General features: G+C 43.5%; 1 protein-coding gene across 1 annotated transcript; it reads right to left on the bottom strand.

The window, feature by feature from the left end:
• Positions 1-1,828: 1,828 nt before the first annotated feature.
• Positions 1,829-26,551, bottom strand: dipk2ab (divergent protein kinase domain 2Ab). The gene is made up of 4 exons (XM_061713809.1): positions 26,065-26,551; positions 19,803-20,677; positions 7,312-7,615; positions 1,829-4,251 (listed from the first exon to the last, which is right to left on the bottom strand). Exons 2-4 carry the CDS (start codon positions 20,454-20,456, stop codon positions 3,911-3,913), a joined length of 1,299 nt encoding a protein of 432 aa, XP_061569793.1. The 5' UTR covers positions 20,457-20,677; positions 26,065-26,551; the 3' UTR covers positions 1,829-3,910.
• Between the last annotated feature and the right edge of the window lie 594 nt (positions 26,552-27,145).

Raw genomic sequence — 27,145 nt, forward strand, 5'->3', positions numbered from 1 at the left:
CCCCTTAACAGCGTATTTATGCGGGTTTGTGTAAATGAGATTTTGAAAACGATCCAATGATGGTACTTTTCAAAACATAGAGGGTTAAAATATCCGTTTTTGTAAATATCCGGCTATGTGTAAATGTGGCCTAAATTGCCCGTAGGTGTGAGTGTGAGTATGACTGGTTATTTGTGTATATGTGGCCCTGCGATGGACTGGTGACCTGTCCAGGCTGAACCCCTGCCCCTCGCCTGTGATAGGCTCCAGCAGACCCCCGTGACCCTGCAGAGGATAAAACAGGTATAGAAGATGGATGGATTTGTGAAGAGCTTGCTAATATGGAGAAAAAAAAAAAAAAAAAAAAAAAAAAAGGGCAGTCATGTGACAGCACGTTTATTTCTAACCCATCTGAGACACTTTTCCTCAGATGATTTATAACGAGATCTCCTCTTCCTGTTGGCTGCAAAAGCTGCTAACCACAGTAAACAAAAGCGAGTTGCTTTTGCTTCTCTTTTAGTTTTGACCATACCTTTCAAGTCTCCCGTTTTTGCCGGGAAACTACCGTGTTTTACCCCCCTTTCCCACTGTACTCCCATATTAGCATTTTCCCGTAAATTTCCCCTTTTATAATATAATCATTTTTAAACTGCAACTGAATTGCCACTTGCTGTAGCCTGGGTTCTCGCGAGGTTAGTGGCGACAACAGGAACAAAGTTGGAACAAATAGGAGAGTTGGATGAATGAGAGAAGGCATTTCTGCCCTAAAAGCAGATAAAATATTTAAAATAAATAAGTGTGCTTTAATTCCCCTGTATGTTTTCATTGAGTCTCTATTATAGGAATTACATACACAGGAATGTCCACAGCATTTCAGTATCAACAAGATTCTGAGCACATAATTGTAGTTTGTAAGTGGTTGACAGGTAGTTATTTTGGATTTCTAGTAAATCCGTCTTAAATTGCAAGATACTGGACCTTGGTTGGGCTGGTGGGACAGTGGCGGAAAATTTCCCTCATTTTTAAATCCAAAACTTGACAGGTGGGTTTGACAACTTTCATGAAAGCAAACCCCAAAACTGGATAATGCGGTCAGAACACCATTGGCCGTCATTTCCAGATGACCGCCGGTGGCGTGTTTACTTCCACCCGACGAGGCCGCGCCGCGCGACCTCATCCCCACGCAAACCAGCGGGTGGATCAAAGAGAAGAGCAATTACAGGGGAGGAGAAGGGGAAGAGGTGGAGAAATTACCACGGAGGAGGGGAAAAGACGGGGAGAGTGGGTACGAGTGTCAGGGACGCGACTTCTAATTATGGCCCGGGTTTGAGGGCTACTTTGCTTTGGCAAGATCTGACTGGAGACGGAGAGAGAGACGCGCTGAAGGGCTGTTGAATTAGCGGCGACAAAGCGTCCTTAGTAAGTCCTAAGAATGGTCAGGTTACTATATTTAATCTAATATTTATGTAGAGATATCACAAAAAAATCAGTCATGTGTAGTAAAGTTAATTATTAAAAAAATAAATAAATAAAATCTCCCCATCTACGGATAAAAGAGGAGAATTTACATCTTGGTTGAGCACATTTTTTTTTAAAGAAAAGGGAGCTAGGATCCAAATTAGGAGGAAGATAAGAGATCAAAACTACGGATGAGGGATGAGAATAAAAAGAAAAAAGGGACTTGGCAAAACACCAACATCCAGCTGCGCCCCAGCGAATCAAAATTTAAAAACTGAGATGAACCAGAGCCAAATCAAATGCAGCTTAAGAGAAATAATTCAAACAGGTTCAAGACAGAATCAAAGAAAAGAGTCCACACAGAGCTCAAGTGTATATATCTATATATATATATATTTATTTATATCTTCATTTATTTAATATTTAAACCCACTAAAAGTTGTAAATACAACTTTTGAATCAAAGGCACAGGAGAAAAAAAAACAAAACAAAAAAAAAAAAAACATCAGACAACGCTGATATTAAACTGGAAAAAGAAAATTACAGTACAAAAGTGGACAGTTAGTTACACATGAACAAATCCATCTGGGATGACCACGCTCCTCATTGGAGCGATGGCAAATGAAGAAGGGGGTTCAAAAATCACAAATCCATTCGCCAAACTTGATTTTATTGCTTTTTTTTTTATCTAGCTGGCAAGGGTCACATCTGCAGTAGCCTGCAGGTCGAGGAAAAAGGTAGAAAGAAAACAAAAAATAGCAACATAATGTGCTTTCCAGATTTCCCAACGATGGAGTGGCTCATGTTCGATTGATTATTGGCTTGTCCCCGCTACACAACACTCCCGATGGCATCAAAACAACTGACTTAGAAAAACACGTGGAGCCAGAGACGGGGTTTTGTTTTCAAGTTACGTGAGGAACGTCTCATACGTCTCACGACCAAAATGAACCTGCATTCGCAGTTTCACTTGTTGATCAACTTAGAGTAAAGATCATCTTTTTCATGGTGCAAAGTGAAGTCACGTTTAACAGAAATTCCTGGACTGAAGAGAAAAATAAAAAGTGCTGGTCAGGAGCTGCTTCTGGATTAATAAAAAAAAAAAACTACAAATTCAAGATATTTTCGTTCCCTTTCTACCACTGACTCGACAGAGCTTATTGCATTCAGCTGGAGTGGGGGAAGTGTGACAACAGGATTTATTCATCAATTACAGACATTTACAGAGAATCGGCTGCTGGAGGGGCTGAACAAAGGGGTTTTATCCTGTGCACCACATCTCCTGCTTAATTTTCTCCAAAGTCTTTTTTAACCCTGTTGAAGGAAAACACGTTTAACCAATCTTTTAGCAATTCTTTTGGTGGCTGACAAAGCAGAAGGGGTAAAACCACCATGGCCCATATTTGTTTCAGATTCAGTTCTTTGGGGAGAGAATACGAGTATTCAGGCTCGTCCGCTCATGTTTTAACTGTGTTCTTTTGTCCAACTCTAGTTGTGAAAAACTAGAGACGCAGGTGCGTTCTCGGTACCGTCTTATTACAAACAGCCTCTTTGGTATAGGCACATCTGCATAAAGGGACCGCCAAAGTCCAATTGTCACTTCCTTTTCCTATTAGCAGCTGTCTTAGCCTCTCCGATTCCTATTGAAAGAAGAAACAACAACAACAAAACAAACAAACCTATCAATCCTGAAACTGAGTGACAGACTGGAAATTATACAGCTGACTGAGGTTTCCTTTTTTCCTGTGTGAAACCCCAAACCCAAAGCCTCCTCCTTTCCTCTCTACCTGCTGCAGCTGGCTCTTCCTGCTGCCAGACAGCAGGAGATTTATGCTACCTTCACCTTCCAGGCAGCAACGCTACAAAAACAGAGAAAGCCATGGCACAGCAAAAAAAGAAGAAAAAAAACAAAAATTACATGTGCCAACTGACTTAAATTAAGATCCTCAAACCAAAAAACAGAAACTACAACAAAAAACTGGAGGTAAATCGAAACGAGTGTCAATGTTCAATGATATAAAACAACGGTTGTGACAGGAATGGGCAGAAGCATGGCTGTGGCGAGGGCCGCGTGATGGAGCTGCTGCCACTGCTCCGACGCTCTGGTTTGCAATCGCCTGGGTCCAGTGAGGGATTTACCAGAGCCCTTTCTGATCCCGCTCCCTCCCGCGGAGGTGGCAGCTCACCCTGGGAGGGGAGAGGCTACCTCCATCCCCTCTCTTTCCTGGCTCTAACAAGAACTTTGTAGCGCGGCGTTCCTCTTATACAAGGAGTCAAGGTAAAAGCTTCGGGCTTTAACAAATCTGCTTTCAGCTGTGATTGTTACACTTCCTGATGTAAGCCCTAACACCTTCCTGCTCCAATGCACAAAGGAACGGATGACATCATGTACAAGAATCGGGATCTCGAGAGTCCAGAGATAAAGAGTACAAAATCCAGTCTCAGTGCGTCGGGCCAACGCCGTCTCCGTTCATTACCTGGCTGCGGAGGAGGCGGCAGTCAGCTGTGTGAGGTATTCGCGCAGTTCCCGGGCCGCCTGAAAGCGCCCGTAGCGTTTTTTCGGTCTGGTGCACTCGTCCAGCAGAGCCTCGAGGCGGCCGTCTTTGGCTATGTGGGCGGGCGGGTCGTGGAGGAGCCCCCCTGTCGTGCCCCGCCACGTGGCGTACCGCGACAGCAGGTTCTGGCACACGGCGTAATAGTTGTGGTCCACGGTGACCCGGGAACAAAGAGAGTCCTTGGAAAAAGACAGGCAGGCCTCCCTGTCGCACTCCTCGAAGCGGCTCTCGTACCACGCGTCGAAGTTCTCCGGTTTGTCTGCAAGTGGGCAGAGACATGAAAACAGGATTCAGCCACATAACTCAGAGCAACAACGCTTTTGCTTTTCATCTGTCAGGGTCTCGAGCTTTTTTGATGATTACTGACTAAGCCCTTTGGTCCAGCATGGGAGTTTTACAAGGACCCTGTCCTCATGCAGTAAGAGCTTCTCCTTTTTAATCAAGCATTTAAAAAAGAAAGAAAATTTGCAAATTATTTCACTCCCCACGGGTGAAACTTCACCAGCAGCTGTCAGGACCAAGGCAGCCCTTCTGACAATCTACGGCCACTGAGAGGAAATACTTCTTCAAAAGCACAGAGCCAAACAACTCATCTACAGTTTCACTTGACAGAAATGAACCCATTTCCTGATTTATTGAGCAAATAAAATTCTCTCCCCAGCTCATTTCACACCGCTTTTTCCCCCCTCTTTTGAGGTCTGGCGCTGGGAAAGAAGGGAGGAAAGAAAATAACCTGGAATGATGAGAGAACTATTGGTTTGCGCATTAAAAAGCCGATCAATAACATTGTTGGAGGGGGGTGGGGGAGGTGGACCCAGAGGATGCGAGCACATAAGCAGTGCATCAGCGTTTTAATGCACTTCTCCTCTAGCTCATCAGAACAACTCAATCAAAACATCCCAGCGTGGCGCTGTTAGCGAAGGGGGGGCCCACTGAGGGCCCACCACCCCCGAAGAGGAGGGGCACGTCGGCCTTAATCAGGGGGGGTGATGAAGATGGATCCATCAGGGTGTTCGTGCTGAAACCACATACCACAACACATAAAAGACGTAGATTTGAGGGGAAAAAAAGCTGTGAGAAAAGGTGAAAGCAATTAATGTTTCATAGCTGGTCGTGTATCACACCTCGGCTCTGACTGACAGATGGCATCAGGAGAGTGTCCTGCTCTGTGTCACTCACACTGACAGACACACACAAATGCACACTGCAGTCAAGAGCAGGGCGAGCAACTAAAAGAGGGGAATATAAAAAAAATAAAAAATTATCCACTAACAACTTAAAAAAAAAAAAAAAAAAGTATGAGGCCCGTTTAGGTTTGCCATTTTCCAGCTCAGTTTTTCCTCTCACTGCAGGCTCAAATATAGAAAAGCTACAGCATTCCCAAAACAAACCAAGTCATTTCCAATTCAAATGAGAGGAGCAGCAGATGAGGTAGGACTGTCTAGCCTCACTTGTCTCCAGCGTATCTGCTACCTTCCATGTTAAGGAGGTCGGCCTGAATTTTTATCCATTCCTCTCACTCGTCTGGCTTCACAAGGCTGCGCAGAGAAGGGACACTGGGCCCCAAATGTCCGTTTGCGTACCCTCACTGGTGGCATTCAAGAAAGGAAGCCGGCTTTAACAATGCATGCTGGAGTTCAGGTGCATTATTGAACGTGAGAGGAAGAGGGTGTGTGTGGGTGTGTGTGTGTGTGTGTGTGTGTGTGTTTCAGGTGCAGCAGCATACGTGTGTGTTCATGTCTGGTAGGTAAGGGAGTGAAGTCTATTACATGGTACAGTACGTCTTTAAAAGTTACTGCCGGTGAAAGCATCTCAGAGAGTGACGGGCAATATTTCTTTTCACTCATCAGCATTGGCACAGAAACTTAAAACATACTGTGCCTTTTATAAAAAAAAAAACGCTTCCCACCCACATAGCTTCCCTAAAAAGTGGGCAGAATGATTTACAGCTTTTTTGATTTACATGTCAATTGGTTTCAGTCGCCTGATGACATTTGCGTCACACACTTCAGCTTGCTTTAAATATCAGCCTCTAATTGTGAAAATTGGATTCTCTGTGTGTGGAACCTGCAAGGGGAAATTGCTGCGCTAGTCCCCTCCCGCTGTCCGACGCATGGCAGTGACCTCGTAAAACTCATTACCGCCGTCATTCCCGGTCTCCCTGCTGTGACAAGGCACTTGGCGCACGGCGACAACAGACCCAGACACACAAAGGCAGAAATAAACTTCAGGCTTATGCTCTGAACGGCCAGGGTAAGCAGCTTGAGGCGCCGAGCTCTAAAGATGTCGGCCATGCAGAGTCTCAACCTGGATTGTGACAGGGTGGAAAATGCCAACTTCTTGGCCCCTTGAATAAATATTTACACTTCTGAGGATACAGATATAGGAAATTAAATTACAAATCATGTCTATATTTACTGGGTGGTTCTTTGGTTCCAGATCTTGCAGACAAACTGATGCCATCTCTGGATGAATTCATCATACTGGCCCTCCACGTTTAAACCCCCCCCCATAAAACAACAGAAAACAACACAGAAACGATAGTTCATATCTGTCACAGGACACAATAGTGGAACCTCAACACCTTGCAACACAACAGTTTATCACTTTAATAGGATTTTCGGGGGGAGGGACACATCTAGGAGCCCAGCTAGGTGGTTATCCCTCTCTCTCTGAAGTGGGCCCTGGAAGGGGGACTGAAGGCGTGAAAAAAGAAAGAAAGGGGGGGGGTTGAAACTAAATGTGTGATGTATAACCTCCTCGTCCTTGTTATGAGGTTTATTTTGAGAGGCAAAAAAAAAACTAGGGCAGCAGAGACGGCTCGTTATACGAACAGTCTCCCCTCTGATGGGGACATGAGCGTTGGAGGCAGATGGGGTGCTGGAGGAGTATATTCTTAGATAAAAGCAGCTTCCAAGATGTGAAAAATTGGCCCACAGCTGTATCTCCCCAGAGGTCTTTCCTCAAACCTTCGCCGCTTCCTCGTGCGTCTCATTTCTCGAAAATCGAATGCGGGGGTCAATGCTTGCATCACACTCTGGCTTTTGAATCAAATCGGTGACAAACCGGATAGCGGAAAGCACGGCCACTGGACAAGTCTCCATGAATAAAATTAACATAACTTCCCTCTGAAGTGTTGCAGGAATGCACCGGTGACTTATTTTCCCGTAAAACTGATCAGCATCTCTATTGTTACGAGGGGTTAATGTTTAAAGACTTGACAAACAAACGCGCGGGGGAACAAAGAGGCGTTCTCCTGGAAACTCGGCCGCAGATTGAACACATGCGTGATAAGACACCGGCGGAGACCGCTACTCACTCTGCTTGATTAGCCTTTTGTCGGCCACGAGAACGTTCTCGGCGTCCACGACGATGACCTTTCCGTCACGCGGGCCAACGGCAAAGTTATCAAAGCTGACATCGAGCAGGTACAGCGCGAAGTCAAAGTCATTGTTGGTGAGCTGCTCGGCAATGTCCATCAGCTGCCGCGCCAGGTCAACCCGCTTCTCCCACGGTGCGTTGTAGAAGTTCCACAGCTCCTCGCCCACGTAGTTGACGGCTACCATCCGGCCACATGCTCCCAGGTACTTGGCAAAGGGCCACCCTTCATCCGAGGGAAAGCTCTGCGAAGGAAAAACATGTGAGAAGGGGGAAACAGAACCGATTTAAAAAACTAGGAAAGAAGTCAGGGTGTGTAACAGATTTGGATGATAGAATAACAAATACCCCAGTGGCCTTAAAAAGCAAAAGGTTAACACAGGAATCGAGAGGAGCTCTGCAGAGCCAGAAAATATTTCTGTAATTTGGACAGAAATACATGTCTGAACAGAGCAAGATGAAAGAAAGAGCGAGAGACGGACAGAAAAAAGAAAAGCCATGATGCCAAACACAGAGATGCTGTGTGCAGCCTTAGGTGATTTTTGATCCAACTCTAATCACAATAGCTGAAAATCTGCCAGAGGATCACGTGAAACAGAGTCAGCTTGGGGTCTAATGAATTAAATTTAATAAAAGCAAAGAGCCAGTTTGCATTTAAGCCCGGCAGCTATGTGCTGACGCTCGCTCCAGAGAGCTGATGGGAGGTGATTTGTGGTAGCAGCAGTTAGCAGGAGAGCCTTATGTGTTGTGATGCAGCAGCGGGGCGTTTAAACTGCTGTGTGGCGCCGGATAACCGAGTTAATGCTGTTTGGGCATGCTGACAAGAAATCACAGAGTACTATAGATTAAAACTGATTTATAATATTGTGGTAAAGCCGCTAGTAGCAAGCGATATCTCTGGTACGACACAAAACTCTAATCTCTCTAAAGGTTTTATTCATCTTTCGCTGGGGACAAACAAAGACCGGCACACTTGAGCCATCGGCTGCAATCACTCAAACTCGAGACGTAGCTTCAAAAACTTGAACCAGATGCATTTGCAAATGCGCAAATGCTCAAGGTTGCTGAGGGACTGCGGCTCTGGCGTCTCGCTCTTTCACTCGATCATCTGCTATCCCCTTACATCCTTTCAATGTCAAAAGCTGTAGCAATGACTGGACAAATTAATGGAAAATAGCAAGAAGAATCCAAATTATTATCATTATACAAAAACTGGGATAATGTGCCCTCATTTACAATAAACCCTACGCCCTGGGCCTCCGGCTTCTAAAAAGTTAATACCTGCCATATGCAGCTTAATGATAGCCCACAAATCTTATGTAACAAATTTCTCCTCGGCTGCCGTTTCTGGCAGGAAGCTGCAACAACGCTGCGGACAGAGATGGAGAACGACTCAAGTTTCATAGAAGCCTCAGCAGCCCTGTCTCTCCTGAAACCCAATCGCTTCAGAGACATGGCGGAGAACACACTACGGACATAAGTGAGGTGTGAACTATGATGAGTGTTGTGCCGCCGTCTGTTCTTTTAGCAGTTCAATACTTGCATATACCAACTTTCAATTTCTGTGGAGAGCATTTAAGTTAAATATGCATGGCTGCCCCAACTTCTTTAAAAGTTTGATGAAATACAAATTATTTAAAGACATGTGTGTGTCAGCCAACTATTTTAACTTGCCTGTATCTCCAGGATAACATCTGGACCCCTGCCACAGAGGGACTATGGTATGTAGGAGGCAAAAGAGGTGACTATCCAGACATTTCATCTAAGTTGCATCAGATGCAAAAAAAAAAAAAAAAAGCTAATAATGTCTCATAAGGGGTAAATTAAATAAAAGAATAATCTTTAGGAAAGAGAGCTATCTTTATGTAATAAAAACTTGAAACACAAAACATTAACAGAGGGGGGCATCTCTAACTCAGGCATATCTTTTCTCCTTCTCGTTAAGAAACAGGAGCAGGGTGATTAGTTGCAAGCAGTGTTATTTGAGGCAATTTCCCCTGAGATGACCCAATCAATTCTGGGCAAGACAAAAGCCCGTCCACAAAGCTTCCTGAAGTCTGCCTGTCTCCGCCTGTCATTCTTAGACTTGGCAATGACTCACCCAGACCTCTCTCAAACATCTTGCATTATTGCGCTTACTCTACGTTTTATCACACGGTTAACTTGACAGGATGAGGAAGTAGGCTTGCTATAAACAGCATAATGGAGGGCTGCCTGCACCAGAAATGACGACCCCAGAGAGATTTAAGGATATAAAATTCAATAGTGTAGATGTTTAAATAGCTCTCTAATTTTGAAAGTTAGTATAGAACAATTGGTCAGCCTCCCTTCGACCTAAATATAAACTACACATCACTTTTTTGTTCCTGCAATTCTGAGTCTTGGTCTTGTTGACAAAACTGTGCTGTGCTACGACTAAAGCTGCTTTGTAAAGCCTCCCTCCCTCGCGCCCGCGGGCTGGATGGATAGATGTGGGGACAGGGGGTTGGTGGGAGCAGACAGAGCGCAAAAAGAGGAGAGAATACGATGGAGACGGCAAACAGAAGAGACAAACAGAGTGACTTTCACTTCTCTGCTTCAGTAGACAGGAGGAATAGACCGGCAAAGACCTGCCTGCTAAACGCATCTGTCTCTTTGTTGTCAGGTCGCCTGAATGGGAGCAAAAGCAGAGCGACGGCAAATTCAGGGGAATGCCCTAAGACTACTTTCAGACACCGTCATGGCGGTTATGAAAAGGGCTTCACGTCTGTGGTTTGTAACATTTATTGCACCGACAGGCTCGTTGCTCTTTGACAATCAAGCGCATACCTCTGTGGCATTTTTATGCGCTTTCTAAATGTAAGTTTTATATGCAATAAGTCTAAAGTAGAGAATTACTGAACAGCACATGAAAGAGGGTACCTGAGCTTCGGATTCAAACTTTGCCTATTGCATAGTTTGATAAATACTCCAATAATTCTCTCTCAGCGCTCTTTAAACGGTTACTCTGCAGAAGTCATTAACGTCCGCAATGAGGCGTTTGGTGAGGGAGGGAACGTATATTGGAAAGCCCGGACTAATATTACATCCACTGCACTAACTGAGCAGACCTAAGAGGGACTGTGTTCATGTGTGTGTGCTTAATGCGCAGGTAGTGAATTTTACCAGCTATCTCCCAATGATCTTATGCTGTTGAAATATGCTGAGGGTGCAAAACTGCACAATGACTCGTTCCAGCAACTTTTACGGCTTTTAAAAAACGGTCTTATCACTTCTTGTTCCCGTCACTGGATTTTTAAAAAGCTGTATCTCCTGCTCCGCAAATGCTCAAACTTGTAAGACGCGTTGTCTAATGCAGCACAGAACAATTTTACGTCCATCAATTTTCTTAATCTTGTTCAGCGTTGAGAACCCAGCTCACACCGGGCAAGAGGCGGGACGTAGCCTGGACTGTGGAAGTTCTTTTCATGGTATTGAAAATGGTGATTTCTAGCCCAAATCTGGGTTGGTTCATTTAAGGTAATGCTGGGGATTACGCCGGGGCTTTGAGCTGGAGGTGTGGGGGTCTTTCCAGTCCTCTCGCTGTATCATAACAGACACACTGGCATCCTCGGGGGTGGAGGGGCTGAAATCAAACAGGGCCACAGACAAATAGGCAGCCTCTGGAGAAGAGGATGAAAGGACTGGAGCAAGAGGCAGAGGAACACACACCTGCGTCCTGACATCCGCTGACAAAGGCATGCCCTTCTACTGGGCCACTCCGGGGAGGGAGAGGGTGTGTGTGTGAGAAAGAAGGCTCGAAAGAGGCTCCTTGTTTGTGTGTGCAAGCAAGTGTATGTGTCTATGTGAAACTGTATCCTAGCGAATGTGAATGAGAACATGCAACGTGACCAGGGCTGATAACAACCTCTATTCATGGGCCGAGTAAACATGAGTGGCTCCCAAGATATTGACTTGGCGGGCTCGCACAGAACACTGGCTCAACATACACATGCAAAATGGTAAATGCACAAATATAGTGGACACAAAGCTTTGTTAGATTCGTGAAATGTTTAAAAAACAAAAAAGGAAGCAGCTCTTCATCCTGAAACCACAAGCTAGGGCTGCACGATTAATTGTTAAAAAAAAAAAAAAAAAAAATCGCGACCTCGATTCATGCTTGAACGCAATCTCATTTCCAAATGTAGACGATTTAAATTTTTTTTTTTTTTTTATGTTTATTGTTTTTATGTTCAATGTCAGCTGTTACAAAGTTGATGCCAGTCTTTTATCAGACACCATCATATTTTTTGTAACGTTTACCTTTTGTATCGGCAGCTTCTTAATAGCAGCAAAAGGCAATGGGGGGTTCATCCCAGCCAGAGGAATAATTTGTTGCCTCAGAACTACAGGATCTGTTACAAGTCCCCTTTCTGAAAGGGTGTTCAACTCAGGGAGGAACAAATATTGTTCAAAATTGTTATTATTGTTTAAATTATTCAAAGGTTTGTGTAAAGAAGACAAGAGATGTTTATTGTTATTATATTTTTGTTCAGCTGTTGCAAAGTTAAAGTAATAAGTGCAATAAATTTTATATTGGAAAAAAATCGAGAGAATCGTGATCTCAATTCTAAGCAAAAAAAATGATTCTCATTTTGTCCAGAATCGTGCAGCCCTACCACAAGCCCTTTAAAACTAAATGGAAATTAGCAGTTTACCACAGAAGTGGTTCACGTGAGCCGCTTGATGAAGCCGAGAGCAGGGTGTGGTGTAAATTCTCAACATTTTCTGCCCCCGATAAAACCCCACTGCTTCACAGGAAACAAGCTGGGACAGGAATCATCAAGAGTCCAGGAATCAAATGGTAAAGTTCAGAGTGTGGTACACCAATACATGCCGTCAGATACAGAGAAAAAAGGCTTTGCCTGGGAAAAAAGAAAAAAAAAAATGTAAAACATCTCTTTCAAATCTGATGGTGCAAAAAGAATATTCAGTCCGTTTATCAAAAGAGCTTTAATGCTCAGGAAGTGCTCTACAAGGCTGGCGGGATGACGCCATCACTCCTCTTCATTGCAGCTCTCCTGCTGACCTTGTGTGTCTTGAGGAAAATGTGGCGAGCCCCAATCTGCCATTTTGCCGACCATTTAAGTTTAAAATGCAACCTGTTAGTCCACTGTGAGCACGCAGGCCCCACAGGGGAGCAGCCACTAACTCCTCAGTCTAGACACACATGGCACTGCTTCTGTCTCCCCCAGTACGCTCGCCTACCACTGTTTCTGCTTCTCCGGTGAACATTTTCTCTTCACTGTTTGTTTCACCCCCAATTCTTGCAATACAGGGCAATGATCCCGTCTGTTCTCAGCATGGAAGTCCGGAGCGGACCTCGACACAGAACCAAGTAACCAAGTAGTACAACTGTATGAACATCAGCCTGGAAACGGAACTGACGGAGACAGACACTGCTATGTGTCTGAATAAGCTTAGTCTTTTCATCCAAGCATCCGCTAAAAAAGAAAATAAGCCAAGTTCACATATAAAGTTATGTTTTAACTCAACTAGTCCATTTAATGGGATCAATGTCCTTGCCCCAGCACACAAGCACGGGAAAGGAAATCGGTTCACTGACCGCCGAAATATGACAGTTTATTAAATGACAAACTGAATCATAAAAACCACAAGTGTTGAAACAAGTCACCATTTCCTGTTCCCCTGCCATCAATATACCTCGAAACATTACAACCACAGTTTGAATGATAAATTAACCATCCCATCTACAGCAGCAAGAAAAAGTATGTGAAACACTTGAAATTAATTAGTTTTCTGCTTTAATTTGCCATAAAAAGTGATTTGATCATAACTAGAGAGAAATGGTGCCCCAATCATAACTTCTTGCTTGACGATGCGCTTTAGAGCTACTCTGAATTATGAAACAAACATTTTAGGTAGAATTTGCTGATGTGAGCCACGCTTTGCAAAAAAAAAAAAGAAGATCTTTGAAGACAAACGATCAAGAGCACTTAATCTGCCCAGGGTTAGAAAGGGATACAAAGTAATTTCAAAGTGCTTAGGCATCCATCAGTCCAAAGTTAGACAAACTGTCTATAAATGGAGGCAGTTTAGAGCTATGTCTACTCCTCCTAGAAGTGGGCATCCAGCCAAGATGACTCCAAAGGCACACCGCAGAATTGTCAATGAGGTAAAGAAGAACTCATGAATAACAGCTGAGGGCTTGAAGACAACACTGGAACTGGCAAACATCTCTGTTCATCAGTCTGCCATCTGTAAGTCATTGAACAAGCAGGCAGAACACCACAGAGGAAGCCTCTGCGCTCATGAAAAAAACATGGCAGAGCAGAGTTTGCCAAAGAGCACCTTGGCAATTTGTTTCACTACTTGGAGAATGTTTTGTGGCCCGATGACGCAAAAGTTGAACCGTTAATTCCACCGGGTTCACATACTTTGTCTTCCCACTGTTGCAGTGTGTCCTACGAGCCTGCCAACTGCTCTGCTGTCGTCATAAAAATGCATATTATCTGGGTGCCAGAATGTGGGCTCCTTTTTAAATTGAAGAAGAATGTTAAGAACTCACTCGATCTAGAGAAGGATGTGATGAACCCAAAAGGGATCGTTTCTGAAAGAGAAAATGCTAAACCACAGAGTTTAGTGGACCATAAATCCCAAGTTACAGAGGTACGTAGACACTTGGTCCACTCATTTTGTGCAGAACCATGCAAATGAAGAGCCGAGGTTCATCGCCACCACCTGCCTCATTATTTTACCTAGTACTTAATCACGGTAAAAAAAAAAACTCCTTCACAGTTTATCCCAACTTGACTGACTTGGTCCCTCTCCCATTAGCTTTCTCACCACTCCTACACCACTGCAACAAAAGGCTGATAAATAGCTAAATTAACAATGTTGGCTTAGTGTTGACTTAAGTGTGGCTGAGTAGATAATTACAATGTTTTATCCCTGTGCTGTGACCATCTGAATTTTATTTTTGCCTTACATGTACTTTAACCCTTTCAACTGACAGGATCAATTCTGACTGTCAGTTCAAATATGAACCATAATGGATTTCGCCGTTAGGAATTCTGTTGCCAATTTCTGTTGTTACTCAACTGTGAAAAATGCACAGGAAGCTGATAGCACTTTGGGTCCATCTGTATTATTTAAATGTGACAGTGATTTGACTACCAACCGCAACATATGGGTGCAAAAATCAGTGCGTCGCTCCCAATTTAAGAAATCTGAGTTAGAAGATTTCAATCAGACTATCGAGCCGTGAACAAGATTTTTTCCCCCTTCATCTCACGTTAACATATGGACTATGGTATATGGTTTCCCACTTGTGTGTCTATGTGGAAAGTGAAAAGATTAAATGCACAATGCTCAGAACAAAAAAATGAAATAAATTAAAAACCAAGCGCTTGGCAGGTCAAAGCCAAGAGGTCAGCTACTCAGACCAGCAAGCTTGAACAGCACAGAAGGAAAGAGCATGCACACGATTCAGTAAGCTCTGCTGAGCACTGATGGAAATAGGTTAGCTGTGAGTTTTGCAGGCCTCTGGTCTGGAGAGAAAAATGAAAACGGGATGAGGAATGAGTTCACAGCACAGTGCAGCTGAAACCCTTTGCTGACCTGAACTGGAGCTACCTCATCAATACCCTCCGCTGGAATATGAGGAATGTATTAAGTCACAGGCAGGGGTGTTGACTCAGTCGAGGTGGTATTGCCGCCCACATGAAAGAGGGGGAACTTGAGTGAAACTTGGCCTCGGACTTGACGGCTGTGGGTTTGAGGCCTACATGAGGGGTAGTACATTTCAGAGACGGCACCAATTACGCCGGGGGCAGCTGGGTGGTATGGTGAGCAGGGAGACTGCCGCCACTGACCTTGCACCGTAACTTTCCAGGGCATGCAGAGAGAGAGCATTTCCCTTGCAAGGACCATTAAATACCTCACATGCTAGTAAAGACCTCAAAACTAACAAGAGGTGCCAGGCTGTGTCCAGTTCCTTCAACATCCAGGGATAAATTTAATTAAAAAGGAAGTTATTTTGGCACTATAAAGGTTGCAAATACTAAATCCCTGGAGACACTGCAGTATGCAGCTGACCTCTCATATTTCACGTGGAAGGAACCAGGTGCTCGTGCTTTAATGCAGTGGGTAGTTTTATTGCTGCAAGCTGATGTGCTAAAAAGCATATTCTTGCTCTAACATTAGGCCACGGGCTCTCAGGGGACAAAGCACAGTGAAGAGCTGCTAGTTACCAATGCATATTGGCTATCTTAAGGGGCCCTGGGAGAGCTGTCCATGACCCCCTTTCGTTGCAGAGCTGTGTCTACATGAGCTGGGCATTTGGCAGCTTTGGAGTGTACGCTGAAACAGTAGGAAGCCGACTTGGGGGGGGGTAGATAGACAAACTTTGGAGAAGGGGTGGGAGGGGCGACCACAGGCATTTACCTAACCAAACACAGCTGTCAGGCGTGTGTTTATGCATTTGGAGAGAGGAGGAAAGAGAGAAAGGATTATAGTAACACAGCCTCATTCAAATGGGAGAAAACACCACAAGGCTCTGGCTTGTACAAGACACACTCGCTCACACAAACCCTTCTCTCCTTTCCATTCCACCAAGGCCTCCTTCCAGAAAGGGCAGCCAAAAGAAGGGAGTCGGGGCCCAGATAACTCCCCGTCTTATCCTAACAGGATTCAGTTTGTACACAAAGGCCTATAAGAATAATGAAAGACGGTTTGGGAGTACTTGAAGCAGGGTTAAGCGGCGTGCACAACCTCTTCTCTTATGTGCTAAGAGCTTCTCAATCCCCCCCAGACTCAAAAACAAAAAAAAAAAAGGTACTAATCACAGTCTAGCAACTTAAATACCATTTACTGACAGACCACAGCCACTGAGCCAGCCTTAGAGACAGAAGTCTCTAACTTAAGCCGGGATAGCGCGCATTATGTGCGATTAAATAAAAAGAACTACATACAACTAAAAACAAAAACAGGCTTTGATCCTCTTTGTAAAAGGAGGTATGACCCACAAAACTAAACATTAGGATTGTGGAATTTCTAATGAACTGAAAATGCAGGCTAAAAATGTGTGAAACGTAATAGTTTTCGTTTGTTTTCACGCACAACAGATGCCTAAAGTAGGCATCTGTAAGGCTTTTACTCTGATGGATTAAAATTTGTTCTCATATTTTCACAGATCACAACAGAAGCCTTTACACTAGGAAAATGCCATCCTGTTTGTAATGTTTTACAAGCTAAAGACACAACATTAACCAGAGAGGTTTACAAATCAGTATCACATAAATCAAGCCATTAGAGCTGTGAATGTTTACATGCTATGAAAAGAAAAGGAAAAAGAAGATCTAGGTAAGCAGAGATGCACTCATGCATGTAATCGCTTGTTTCCTTCTCTTTTCTGACGTTTTAACAGTATCAGATCTCTCTGTCAGGAAAAACAACACAAGAAGCTCATGCCGTCTGATGACTACGTCTCCTTGTCAGGTGAGGCGAGTGTGTTGGCGGGAGGCGGTAATAAGAGAGGGAGAGGTGGGGGGTATCTGTTACTGCACAGATTTGAGTTTAGAGGAGATGAGAGTACCGGCTGACTGAGTTAACCCCACAGGCCTGTCACATCCTATTCTCGGCTTCACTGAGCACGACAGGGCTGAGGACCAAAAAGGGTGCGATTGCGGTCACATGCTTCTGACTAACTCACTATGCTTAATGATTCGGAAGAGAGGACTGGGCAAAATTGAACTAATTTAAGGTTGGGCCAGATGTACTTCATCAAACAGAACGATCACCTGATGAATCAGTGAGTCATCTTGCTGGAGGAGAGAATCCAAAGATAGCAAATAATATTCCAGCCATGGAAATGAGAAGAATAAATTACTCCCTGCTCATGTAAACCAAGTTATTGTTGAATAAGGGGTAAAATTAAACAAGATCATGTAATTCCTCTCGTTGGCAAAGAGACAAGACCTTGACAAAAGTAAATTTATCATAGCGGCAGAGAAAAATATCCCATCCAATTTAACAGAATTGGTAAGATGAAACAATAAAAAAAGAAAACGGATGAACTTGGACAAAGTGTCTCTTCCTGGAGAAGGATTTCCTTGTTTGGCTGTTGAAGCTTTGTCTTCCAAAAATATTTATTCCCCAAAGCCAAATTGTCCTCAACATGAGATAGAAGTGGGGGTGGTGTGCATGTGTGTGTGTACACATTAGTGCAGCGCGGAGCACACAGAAAACGCATTGTTGGCCAGTCTGGAAACAACACAGCAGATTGTTTCTCCACTAACAAAGAAGGTCTGGTTTCTCTGTGAATCGGGGCCGATCAACTGCCTGTGGCTTCAAAAGACTGGAAACAGAAGACCCTCTAAGAGTGGACTGCAGAAATGCTCCTCGCATTATTCAAATGCTTTAAAAAAAAAAAAAAAAAAAAGACAAGCAAATTACTACATTTTCAGTCGAAAATCATTTGCACTTTAACTGCACAATGAGTGATCGCGGCCCCGTCCAGGTTACTAGGGGTGATTCATTACAAACACACAAAAAGGAAAACGTTGTTCATGGCCTGCCACAAAAGGCACAGCGGTACATAACTGAAATAAGGATCAGGTTACATTTAACAGTTGGTCATAAAACTCAGCCTACATTCCACTATCCTTTGTTAAAACCAATCCCCACAAAGCAACATAACCTCTAGCAAAACAGGAGACGAAGGTGTTGTAGTACAGCACCTCTCCTGTTCAATCTCTATAGAAGCCATTAATCCTTTATGGTCTACTGCCGCTCAACTCTGCGTCTCGGGTCTTTCAGTCTCTTACCACATTTTCTCTCCTTTAGAGTCCAGTGATACAGACAACTGTAAAAATCATGTTAATCATGACATGCGAATAACTCGCGGAAATGTCTGGCAATTCTTTCTGTACGTTTTACAATGCCGAACCCGGCGCCCCTCCAACGTGCTCCCCCACAGCACGAGATAAACAATTCATGAGTCCCTGTAAACATCCGAAAGCTACAAGGAGCTGGATACGAAGAGAGCAGTGGACAATGTGTGTGCATGATGTGCTGGTGTGAGATGTCTGGAGCTGTGTGCAAGATAAGGATGAGTCGGGAGGGGTGAGTCACCAAGCCTCTGAACTGGTGCATAATGGCATTAAAAACAGTGATGGTATTATCTGTGTAGGGTCCACGAGCGAAAAGAGAAGCAGGGAGGGACACTGCCAGAAAAAGAGATGGATAACAGAAGGGGGGGGACAGCAAGCGACCACACAAGGCTAATTAGATTTTATAGATTGACCGGACTAAAAAGCTGATTGTGCCTTTTGTCCTCGAAAAGGCCTGGAGGTGTTTGGTTCTATGTGTAAGGGGAAGAGGGTCACCACACGTTATTGAAAGTCTACCCGGGCCAAGACCATTGTTGTTCTGTCCTCTCATGAGACACGGTCAATGCCAGATTGAAATTGAAATTGATTGGCTGCCCATAAACCAGTGAGGGAAAAGGATGTCGCTTGTGTTTATGTGGTACACAGACACGCACAATGACAGAATAGAGATGAGGTATGATCTTACTCCTAACGTGCTGTCAAAGACTGCTTAAACATCGTTTTCATTTTGGCAACATGAAGCACTTATTACTCTATTTTTCCCCCCTCAAAATAATAGATTCCCATCTTGGATGTTGTTTTACAACAACCACTCATTCAAATTGTAAATTTAGGCTCAACGGCAATTCGTTGTACTGTAACACTTAAAAACAAAAGAAGGGACTTTGAAAAACAATGTTTTGGAAGATTAAAGTAAAAAGATTGCAAATACTGGCGTTGACACCACTTAGTGGCCCTCCAGAGATGCCTCCATTTTATAGTCTTACCAAACAGACAAAAACACAGACGTATATTACAATTAAAAACAACTTGGACCATTTACAAATGCATCCTTTAATAATTCAGAGCTGCCCCAGATTTAGAATTAAATATGCAGCATTGCCACCAGACAAAACCCTCTCATTCTTTTCAGAGGCCACAGTTCTTGAATATTCGTGCTCCAGATAGCAGATGCAGTCACGATGTGGCCTACAGTTTAGGGAGGGTGCAAACAGCTCGTCTCAGATCTATGGGAGAGGACGGAAAATGACAGATCCTGCCCTGTAATTTTCTGGGGTGCTTTTTATGGGGCCAACACCCTGCGCCTGCTTTGTTCTGACACACTGATCCTCTAAATGTAATCCAGGAATCACGCTTTATCAACCACCAGGAAACCACCTGCTCCCACAGATCAGCTGAGAGACACCTCTTTATCCCGATGCCATATTTTCCTCAAAGGCTGCGATCACTCAGAAGACTCTTTGAAGACTCAAATAGTGTAACATGCAAAGCGCTTTAAACCATGTACAATGAACATTTCAAACAAAACAAACAAAGAAAAAAGTTTAAAAATAGGAGGTACCTGTAGTACAAGAGGTTCTGGGTTGAATGCCAAAGTCATGAGCAGCTGCATCCTCTCTGTGTCCTTCAAGTTTTTTAACAGGAAGCTGCCAGAGTCCTTGGTCTCAGCATACCTGCGGACCACACGGTCCAGCAGCCTCTGTGAGGGGCAGTGCACAAGGTCCGACCAGCCCTCCACCACCTCTGGAGTAAGCAGCCGAACGTCCCCGTTGATCCGGGCAAATTCAGTCTTGTACATGGCCTGGATAATGTCACAGCGCGGCCTGCCTGTGGCCCTCTTGCAGATTTTCTGGTCTATCTCAGCCAACTCCTGGTTGGAGCCGAGCCGCTTGAGCACCACGCGCCGAGTGCCCTCCCTGGGCTCCCCGTACTGCGCGAAGTAAACGTTCTTGACATTGAAAACGTCGAGAAATCGCAGTCGACCCCAGGTCTCGAAGGAAACCTGGCCGTTCATGAACTTGCGGCACCAGCTGGTGCCAAAGCAGGCGGGACACTTGTTGAGGTTAATAAACCGCCTGTCGGTGAGCTCGTTCTTCTGGAAGGAGGCGAAAAGGTTGTGAGTGTTCATCAACAAGATGACGAACAATCCCACCACCAATAGGAGCTTCAGACAACGGTACAGGCGGCCGAGCTTGAGGGGCAGGAAGCGCAGCATGATGGGGATGAGCAGGGACGGGGGATACTGAGGGATAGGGGAGAGGAGAGGTATTGAGATGGCCGTCGGGGAGTTAACCTCAATGCCTCTCCGTCATGGTGAAAAGCGGGAGCTTCTAAAGGCAGGGGTATGATTGGCACAGCTGCCCTGTGCCAGTCTCTGGCAGCGGCCAGTGCAGCATGTTTCCTCGTGGTGTGTGGTGCAAACTTGAGCCAGCAGTCCTGAAATGAAGCAGAGAAAAAGAGAGGAGAATTTAATACCTGGGGTAAAATAAAAGGAAACTACATTTCATAAAGTCAATATTGGTCCTTTGGTCACAATTTGAATAAGATTTCTTTTTTTTCCCTCTCCCCCCCAATTGACAAAATGTGACACCACGAATAAAAAAAATAAGTACCTTCTTGGCATATGAAAATTGTCTAACAAATTTGAACTGCTTAGGTCATTTGAGAGATTTCATTACTTTGAGATGAAATGAGCTTGCCTGAAGCTAATGCAATGAGCCTGTCTGTTTTGCTTGAGTTCGCTCTTTTTATGAAACCATTTCTTGTATATTTCCCCAATATAAAAGCCAAATAAATAAAGTAAGGAAATGGGGAAAATGGAGTGTGATTGATCAAAGCACAAGAAACACCGACAACGATATTGCAGAAGACTTCTATCTGCAGATACACGGGTATCCTCATTTAAAAAAAAAACAAAAAAAAACTTGCCATCTGCATACCTCAACAGTTAAACTAAACTCACAAATCTTGGAGGAATCTCACTTTGTATTGAAGACAGTCACGCCGAGCAAAATTTAACCTTTGATCAGAGATGCCCTGCTTCCTTTTAAATCATGCTTTGAAGTTACTTCTTTGAAAATAGCTGGTGCCACTAAAGTAACATTCGAGGGCAGAATAGGAATCGTTGAATACCACCACTGAGAAACCGACGTCAAGAACGAAACAAAATGTTTAGCACAATGCATGCAAGGAGGAGGCCGAGGACACAAGATTACAGCTCTCAGAATCAGAAAGCCTCTCACAGCCTCCTCTTGATGGAACCGTGTTAGAATCAGCTTTTTGGTAAAGACTCTTTAAAGACAATGATTGGGCCCATGCAAATTACCCAGTCTCAATTAGAGCTCATTAGGACACGCCTATTAAGACAGCTGACTTAAGAGGACATGGCTAACAAAAAGGGAAAGTAGTGTGAATGTGTGTGTGTCAATGGGTCCCTTGGATTTTGCTTTTAGATGGAAGTGGCAGAGATCTGAAAAGACAGAAGGGTTAAACGCAGCCAAGAGAGCAGCGCGCCTGAGGAATGTCAGATAAGAGATGAAGCAGCTTGTTCTTACCTCACGCTTCTGTCTGAAAATATCTTGAGCAGATCAGGCTAACATTTCTACTGTCATTTTAGACCCTATCCAACAGGGAAGACATAGACAGCTGTGCTACATATTTACAAAAGAAAGAAAAGCGATACAATTCAAACTGTTTTCTGTTCTTCTCTCCGTGTACTCGCAACTCCAGCGGTGTGAAATGTATTTTCATCTCTGTGCCATAAATAAGCTGGGGACAATAAGACGGTTGCTTTACTGCGTTTAAGTAGACATGGAACAGCAATTTCCAATTTAGTTCATCATTATAGTGAAGCACTGACAGTAATTTTAGGCTGTAGGATTGAATTACACTATGAATGATGTTTGAATATAGTTTGTTTTTTAATGCTTGTGTCCCACTGAGATATCGCTGAAGCAAGTTGCTAAGCACGTCTCATACATTCAAGACTGACAGCATTTCATTTTGCAGAAACGAACGAATGATTTGCACTTTGGCCTAACCTTGATTAAACTGTACTGAGCCAATTCAGAACAAACAAGGGAAAGCTGACACCATAACTCAACAGTTTCTGTGGGGGGAAAAAAGAAAAGAAAAAGAAGAAGTGTTACAATGAGTAGTAAAACATGTGTTTTACCATCCCTCCCACAAAAGAAAAACCACATTTGGAGGAAAAAAAAAAAATATGTCTACCTTCTTTGTGCTACTAGGGGGAGAGAAAGCTGATTGCTTGAGAGGAAAGCTGAATATCCTGCTGTGGCAAGAGCTTGATTCAAGTGCCATTTACCGCCCGACGCAGACGGCAGTCATGGCACAGACGATAACTGCAATATCTCTGGAGCAGATATGACATTTAACTAGGATGAAAAAAAAAAAAAAAAAAAAGGCTCAAGAACCACAAAACATAACCTTGGGGGCCAAAATAGTTATTCGCCTCTTTATGTTAGAGAAAGCAACAGGTGAGCTGGAAGCAAGCTGGAACAAGACCTGAACACTGCGAACTGAAGACGTGCACAAGCTAATTGTGCACGTCATATAATCTTATATGCAAAAAAAACCCATCAGATCATGTACTGACAAGACTGCTTAAATGAAAAGTTTTTATATACACAGTTGTTTCGTACACAGGTCTATCACGTATGGATCAATATATCGAGCAGATGACTAAACCAATGAAAATACAACTGGATCAGTTTTTACAACCAGCTGTTACACCAAGCTATTGTGTTTTAAAAATAAATCAGACAACAGCAGTTTAACAGAAGAATGATGAGGTAATTTAAACCAGGGATATTTACCTCTAGGAATTAGCCCGAGACTGTTAATGTTTTACACCTGCGCAATAATTTATTCAACTCCCTCCCCGACTACAACTGCATACCATCCCAATGGATGGGACTTGTTTGTATGAGCAGAGAGAAAGGCAGAGTGAAGAGCTCAAGGGGCAAGGTTACCTACTCAGGTTCTTGACAGGGGTAAAGTTCACTTAGAGCTCTAAAGTCAAGCCAGATGTTTTCCATTTAAACACAGATGTCTCTCACTGAAATACATGGACAGTGAAATTTAAAGCAGTGTTTTCTTTAAGACAAACCTTACTGGTGCCCACTGAAAATGTGCGTTTCAAATTAGCTCCCCTCCAACTCTAGTCCTTCTCCACCGTGCCTCTGCGCGGTGGAGGGGAGCGTGGTATCAAAAAAGGAGCGTCCCTTTTAGAAAAAGCACCAAATTAACTTTCATCATATGTGGCTTCTGCAAAAAAGTGGGATTTTTTAATTTTAAAGTTTGTCAAAGTACTCGGTCTACAAAGTGCAGCGGTGAGGGCTTCGGAGAAGAGGCAAAGAAAAGAGCACAAATCAAAAGCATGCCTCGACTCCTTGTGCATGGGAGATGAGTCTCGCATGCAAACGGTTCCAAGTTTGGCAGATGTTAAGAGCCGCAAAATGCCTCATTACTGTGACAGAAAAGGCACAAGATAAAGCAACAGGCTCCACGTTGGCTTAAAACAGAATAAGGAGGTTCGAGACAGTGGAAGATGACATAGTCATATTCTAATATTTCAACTTGTATTAAACTTAGATTTTGACAGAGTGCAATAAGTAGGAAAGGATAGGAAAGACAGAATTTACAACACAACTTTTCATCTTGGACATATTTTATACAGCCCTTTGTGTTAGAACTGTTTTAAGATAATTGTGAACAAGAGCAAGGCTGCTTTAAGGCTAATTCATTCCCTTCACTGGACCTGAGGCTAAACTTCATTACAATATAAGGAAGTCAAACCACACAAGAAGATGCCTGATTAATTCCAGTGGAAATGCAAACGAGTTCGGCGTGGATTTTGGGGAAAAAAAAAAAAATGCAGACAAGAAAGAAGTATAACATTTAACTAATGGACAGCAAGATGAGAGAAACTGAGTTACTGAGCTCATTATTAAAGTGACTGAAAATAGATTTCCACAGAACAGAGTGGCATTTCTCAGTCTCTGCCTGAACATGTCTGTGTGCATGACTGCCAGCATTACCACAAAACCCTACCCAGAGCTGAGGAAAAAAAGAAAAAGCCTTCCTCTGCTCCCACAACCCCTGCCATGAGTTGCAATATGCGGTTCCTGCTACTGGAGGAAAAACTGCTGTTGCCAAGATTGCTGGCTGAGCTGGTCAATAATCAATAATACTTGATGACAAAAACATTTTTCAGCTACTGCCCGATCTCCTCAAAGAGATACAAGTGACAGCATCATCCACAAGCCTAATGGAAAATGGAGTCTTAAGGAATGAGTGAAGCCAATTAGCTCCATCCTCTCAATGAGCATTAGTCCATTCATCTCTGGCGCACGCCAAACAGTTGAGGTTTTAATGGGAATATCAATAGTATATGCTTGATGCTGAAATGACGAAGCTGTTTAGAAGGAAACACGGCAAGCATGCGGCTTCCTCTGGATTGTTCAGTTATTGTTTGTTTTGTTAAATTTACACAGCTGCACTTCTTCACAACTTAGCATCCCTCTGTTGAAGTTTGAAAACTTTTCATTCATTCAAATCCATGTTGAAGCAGTTGTGAAACAAGCATGCCAAATGCACTTGGACTGATTGAAACAAGCTGTCAAAACAAGGTGCAGTCGGAAACAGGAAAAATGTTTGTGGCCAAGGAGGAAATGCAATTGATTACTCGACATTTTAAAAACATTACTCGGGTCCCTTAGTCTGGAGGTAAAAGCTGCTTTGTCCTAGAATAAACTTAAATATCTTAAGGTCAAAAACAAAAATAGACCGCTCCTCTGGGAGTGTTTAAGCTAAACTTACAAAACGTGTTCCCTACTGAGTAATCAGAAACATTCAAATCAGCCACCAGCGGAATATCTTAAGTGAATTGGGCTATTTCATTGCTCTTTTGTAAACTAACCTTGCAGAAAGGCTCAACAATTAGTCTCTTGTTACGGAAAATTGTATTAAAAGCAGCATTTTCCTTGGCTGCAAGAAAAATTTACATGCTTTGTAGAACTGTTGCAATCTAATTTCCCCTTGACTAAATCAAGGGCGCAACTTTGCAAACAGCAGATTTGGGCTTTTAAAAGCTAAGCAATCTCACGGTCAAGTCAATTTAGACAACAATTTAAGTTTTGCTTATACTGTACATCTGAGCTTTTATGTCTGATAGGAAATGCCTCCAAGTAGTTGTTGCTAAATGCCACAATCCTGAACAAAATGGCTAAAGTGCAATTTTGTTAAGATGTACTGCTTTGAGTAATTTAAATAGTGCAACACCAATTAGGTGAGAAAAAAATGATAAAATATTAATAGTGCTCCAGGCAAATATGACGCCAGTGTTTCTGGGGTTATTTAAATCAAAGTGCACACATTTTATACATTTTTTTAACATTTTAAAGTGGGATTGTTGTATCCCTCCGTGTTATTTCGGTATTAAACCGTGTTTAGGGACTAGTAACAGGCAGGATTATGTTCTCGCAAACAGGACAAATAATTGAAAGGTCAACAGGCGCCACAGATAGTGGTAATAAAAAGCCTCCAGTCATCCTACAGCGGATGTGGGCATCTGATAAGAGACTTCAAATCGCAAAAGCACTGCAATCTGCAGCGTTATCTCGTAGTTTAAATCACCCATAAAGTCGCAACACTCACCTCACTGTACGGAAACGCTGAAAAATCACAGCGAAATGAGTTTTCTTTTTTTGCTCTTTAAACGAGCAACCACTTTTGGAAATTTGGCGACGGACGGACCTGTTCGCGTTTGAGGAGGACTGTGAGAAAGAAGTGTTAAAACAAACCTGCAGGACTTTTCTTGTTCTCTTCGCGTGGTGGTGAAGCTCTTAGCGCGGGGGTCGATGCGAGTCTTTAAAGTTGCGGCTTCGAGGCGACTTTCAATCGGCGCCGCCGCGCGCGTGCCCGCAGCGCGGCTCCTTCAAAGCACTTCTTCAAAGGCGGCTCGCCGCCGGACTCGGACCCGCTCCCCGGGCTCTGGGTCCCGTCCACATACACGGCTGCTAGCCTGTTAGCTGTTGAAATAAACAGTTGAGATGTGGGGTCTTAACTCTTCGTCTCCCGGAGCTTTCCGACTGGGCGCCGCGGTCCTTCTTCACGATGGGAAACATGGTCTCTGTGGTGAATTAAAACACATGTCTGTTCGGCCTATTGACGGTCCCTTTTGTGGTCACAGAAATGCCTCTTCTCGTCTTCTCGTCTTCCCCCCAGCAGCTGCTCACTCCTCTTCAACCACAATGGGTTGTGTTTGTTTCGACCCTTTTCAACACCAGCGGCTTTTCTTGCACGACACCCGCTCACGGTTTGCGGTAGTGGTTGCTAGGCGATTGTTCCAATATTGTGTATGCGTGTGAGTGAGTGAGTGAGTGAGTGTGTGTGTGTGTGTGTGTGTGTGGACGCTCGGAGTGCAAAGTTTGCTTACTGCATTTTCATTTTTCTTTATCCGTATCTGGTTTTTACCTTCGTTAAATACAAATTCAAAATGCTAAGAATTTAGAATACTAACATTTTACATTTAAAACCCAAATAGAGGATGTAAACATGAATAACATAGCAGCGTTAAGCCTAAATTATGGTTCCGCGTTAAATCGACGCGTACCTTACGCCGTACGCTCTGCGTTGGTGTAACGCGGAACCATAAATCAGCCTTTATCAGACATCAGACAACACAGTGCACGAGCCTACTGCTTCCTAAATTTAGTCTGTTCATCTTATATTTTAATGCAATAACAATTCACATGGACATTTAGAACACAAAATAATCTAATTTGAGCGACCAAATGAATTAATTCAAATAGCCGGCTTGAACTGATTATTTGGGAGCTCAGCAACGCGAGCAGAGATGTTAATCAGTTTGTATCCGGTGCC

The sequence above is a fragment of the Cololabis saira genome, chromosome 22, assembly GCF_033807715.1.
Source record: "Cololabis saira isolate AMF1-May2022 chromosome 22, fColSai1.1, whole genome shotgun sequence".
Taxonomy (NCBI): Eukaryota; Metazoa; Chordata; class Actinopteri; order Beloniformes; family Belonidae; genus Cololabis; species Cololabis saira.

Excerpts from the sequence above, each read along its gene's own strand:
- dipk2ab (XM_061713809.1), bottom strand. The coding sequence starts at position 20,456 with ATGCTGCGCTTCCTGCCCCTCAAGCTCGGCCGCCTGTACCGTTGTCTG. Across the intron at positions 7,616-19,802 it reads CAGAACCTCTTGTACTACAG|AGCTTTCCCTCGGATGAAGG; the intron begins GTACCTCCTATT and ends TTTCCTTCGCAG. Across the intron at positions 4,252-7,311 it reads CAAAAGGCTAATCAAGCAGA|ACAAACCGGAGAACTTCGAC; the intron begins GTGAGTAGCGGT and ends GCCCACTTGCAG.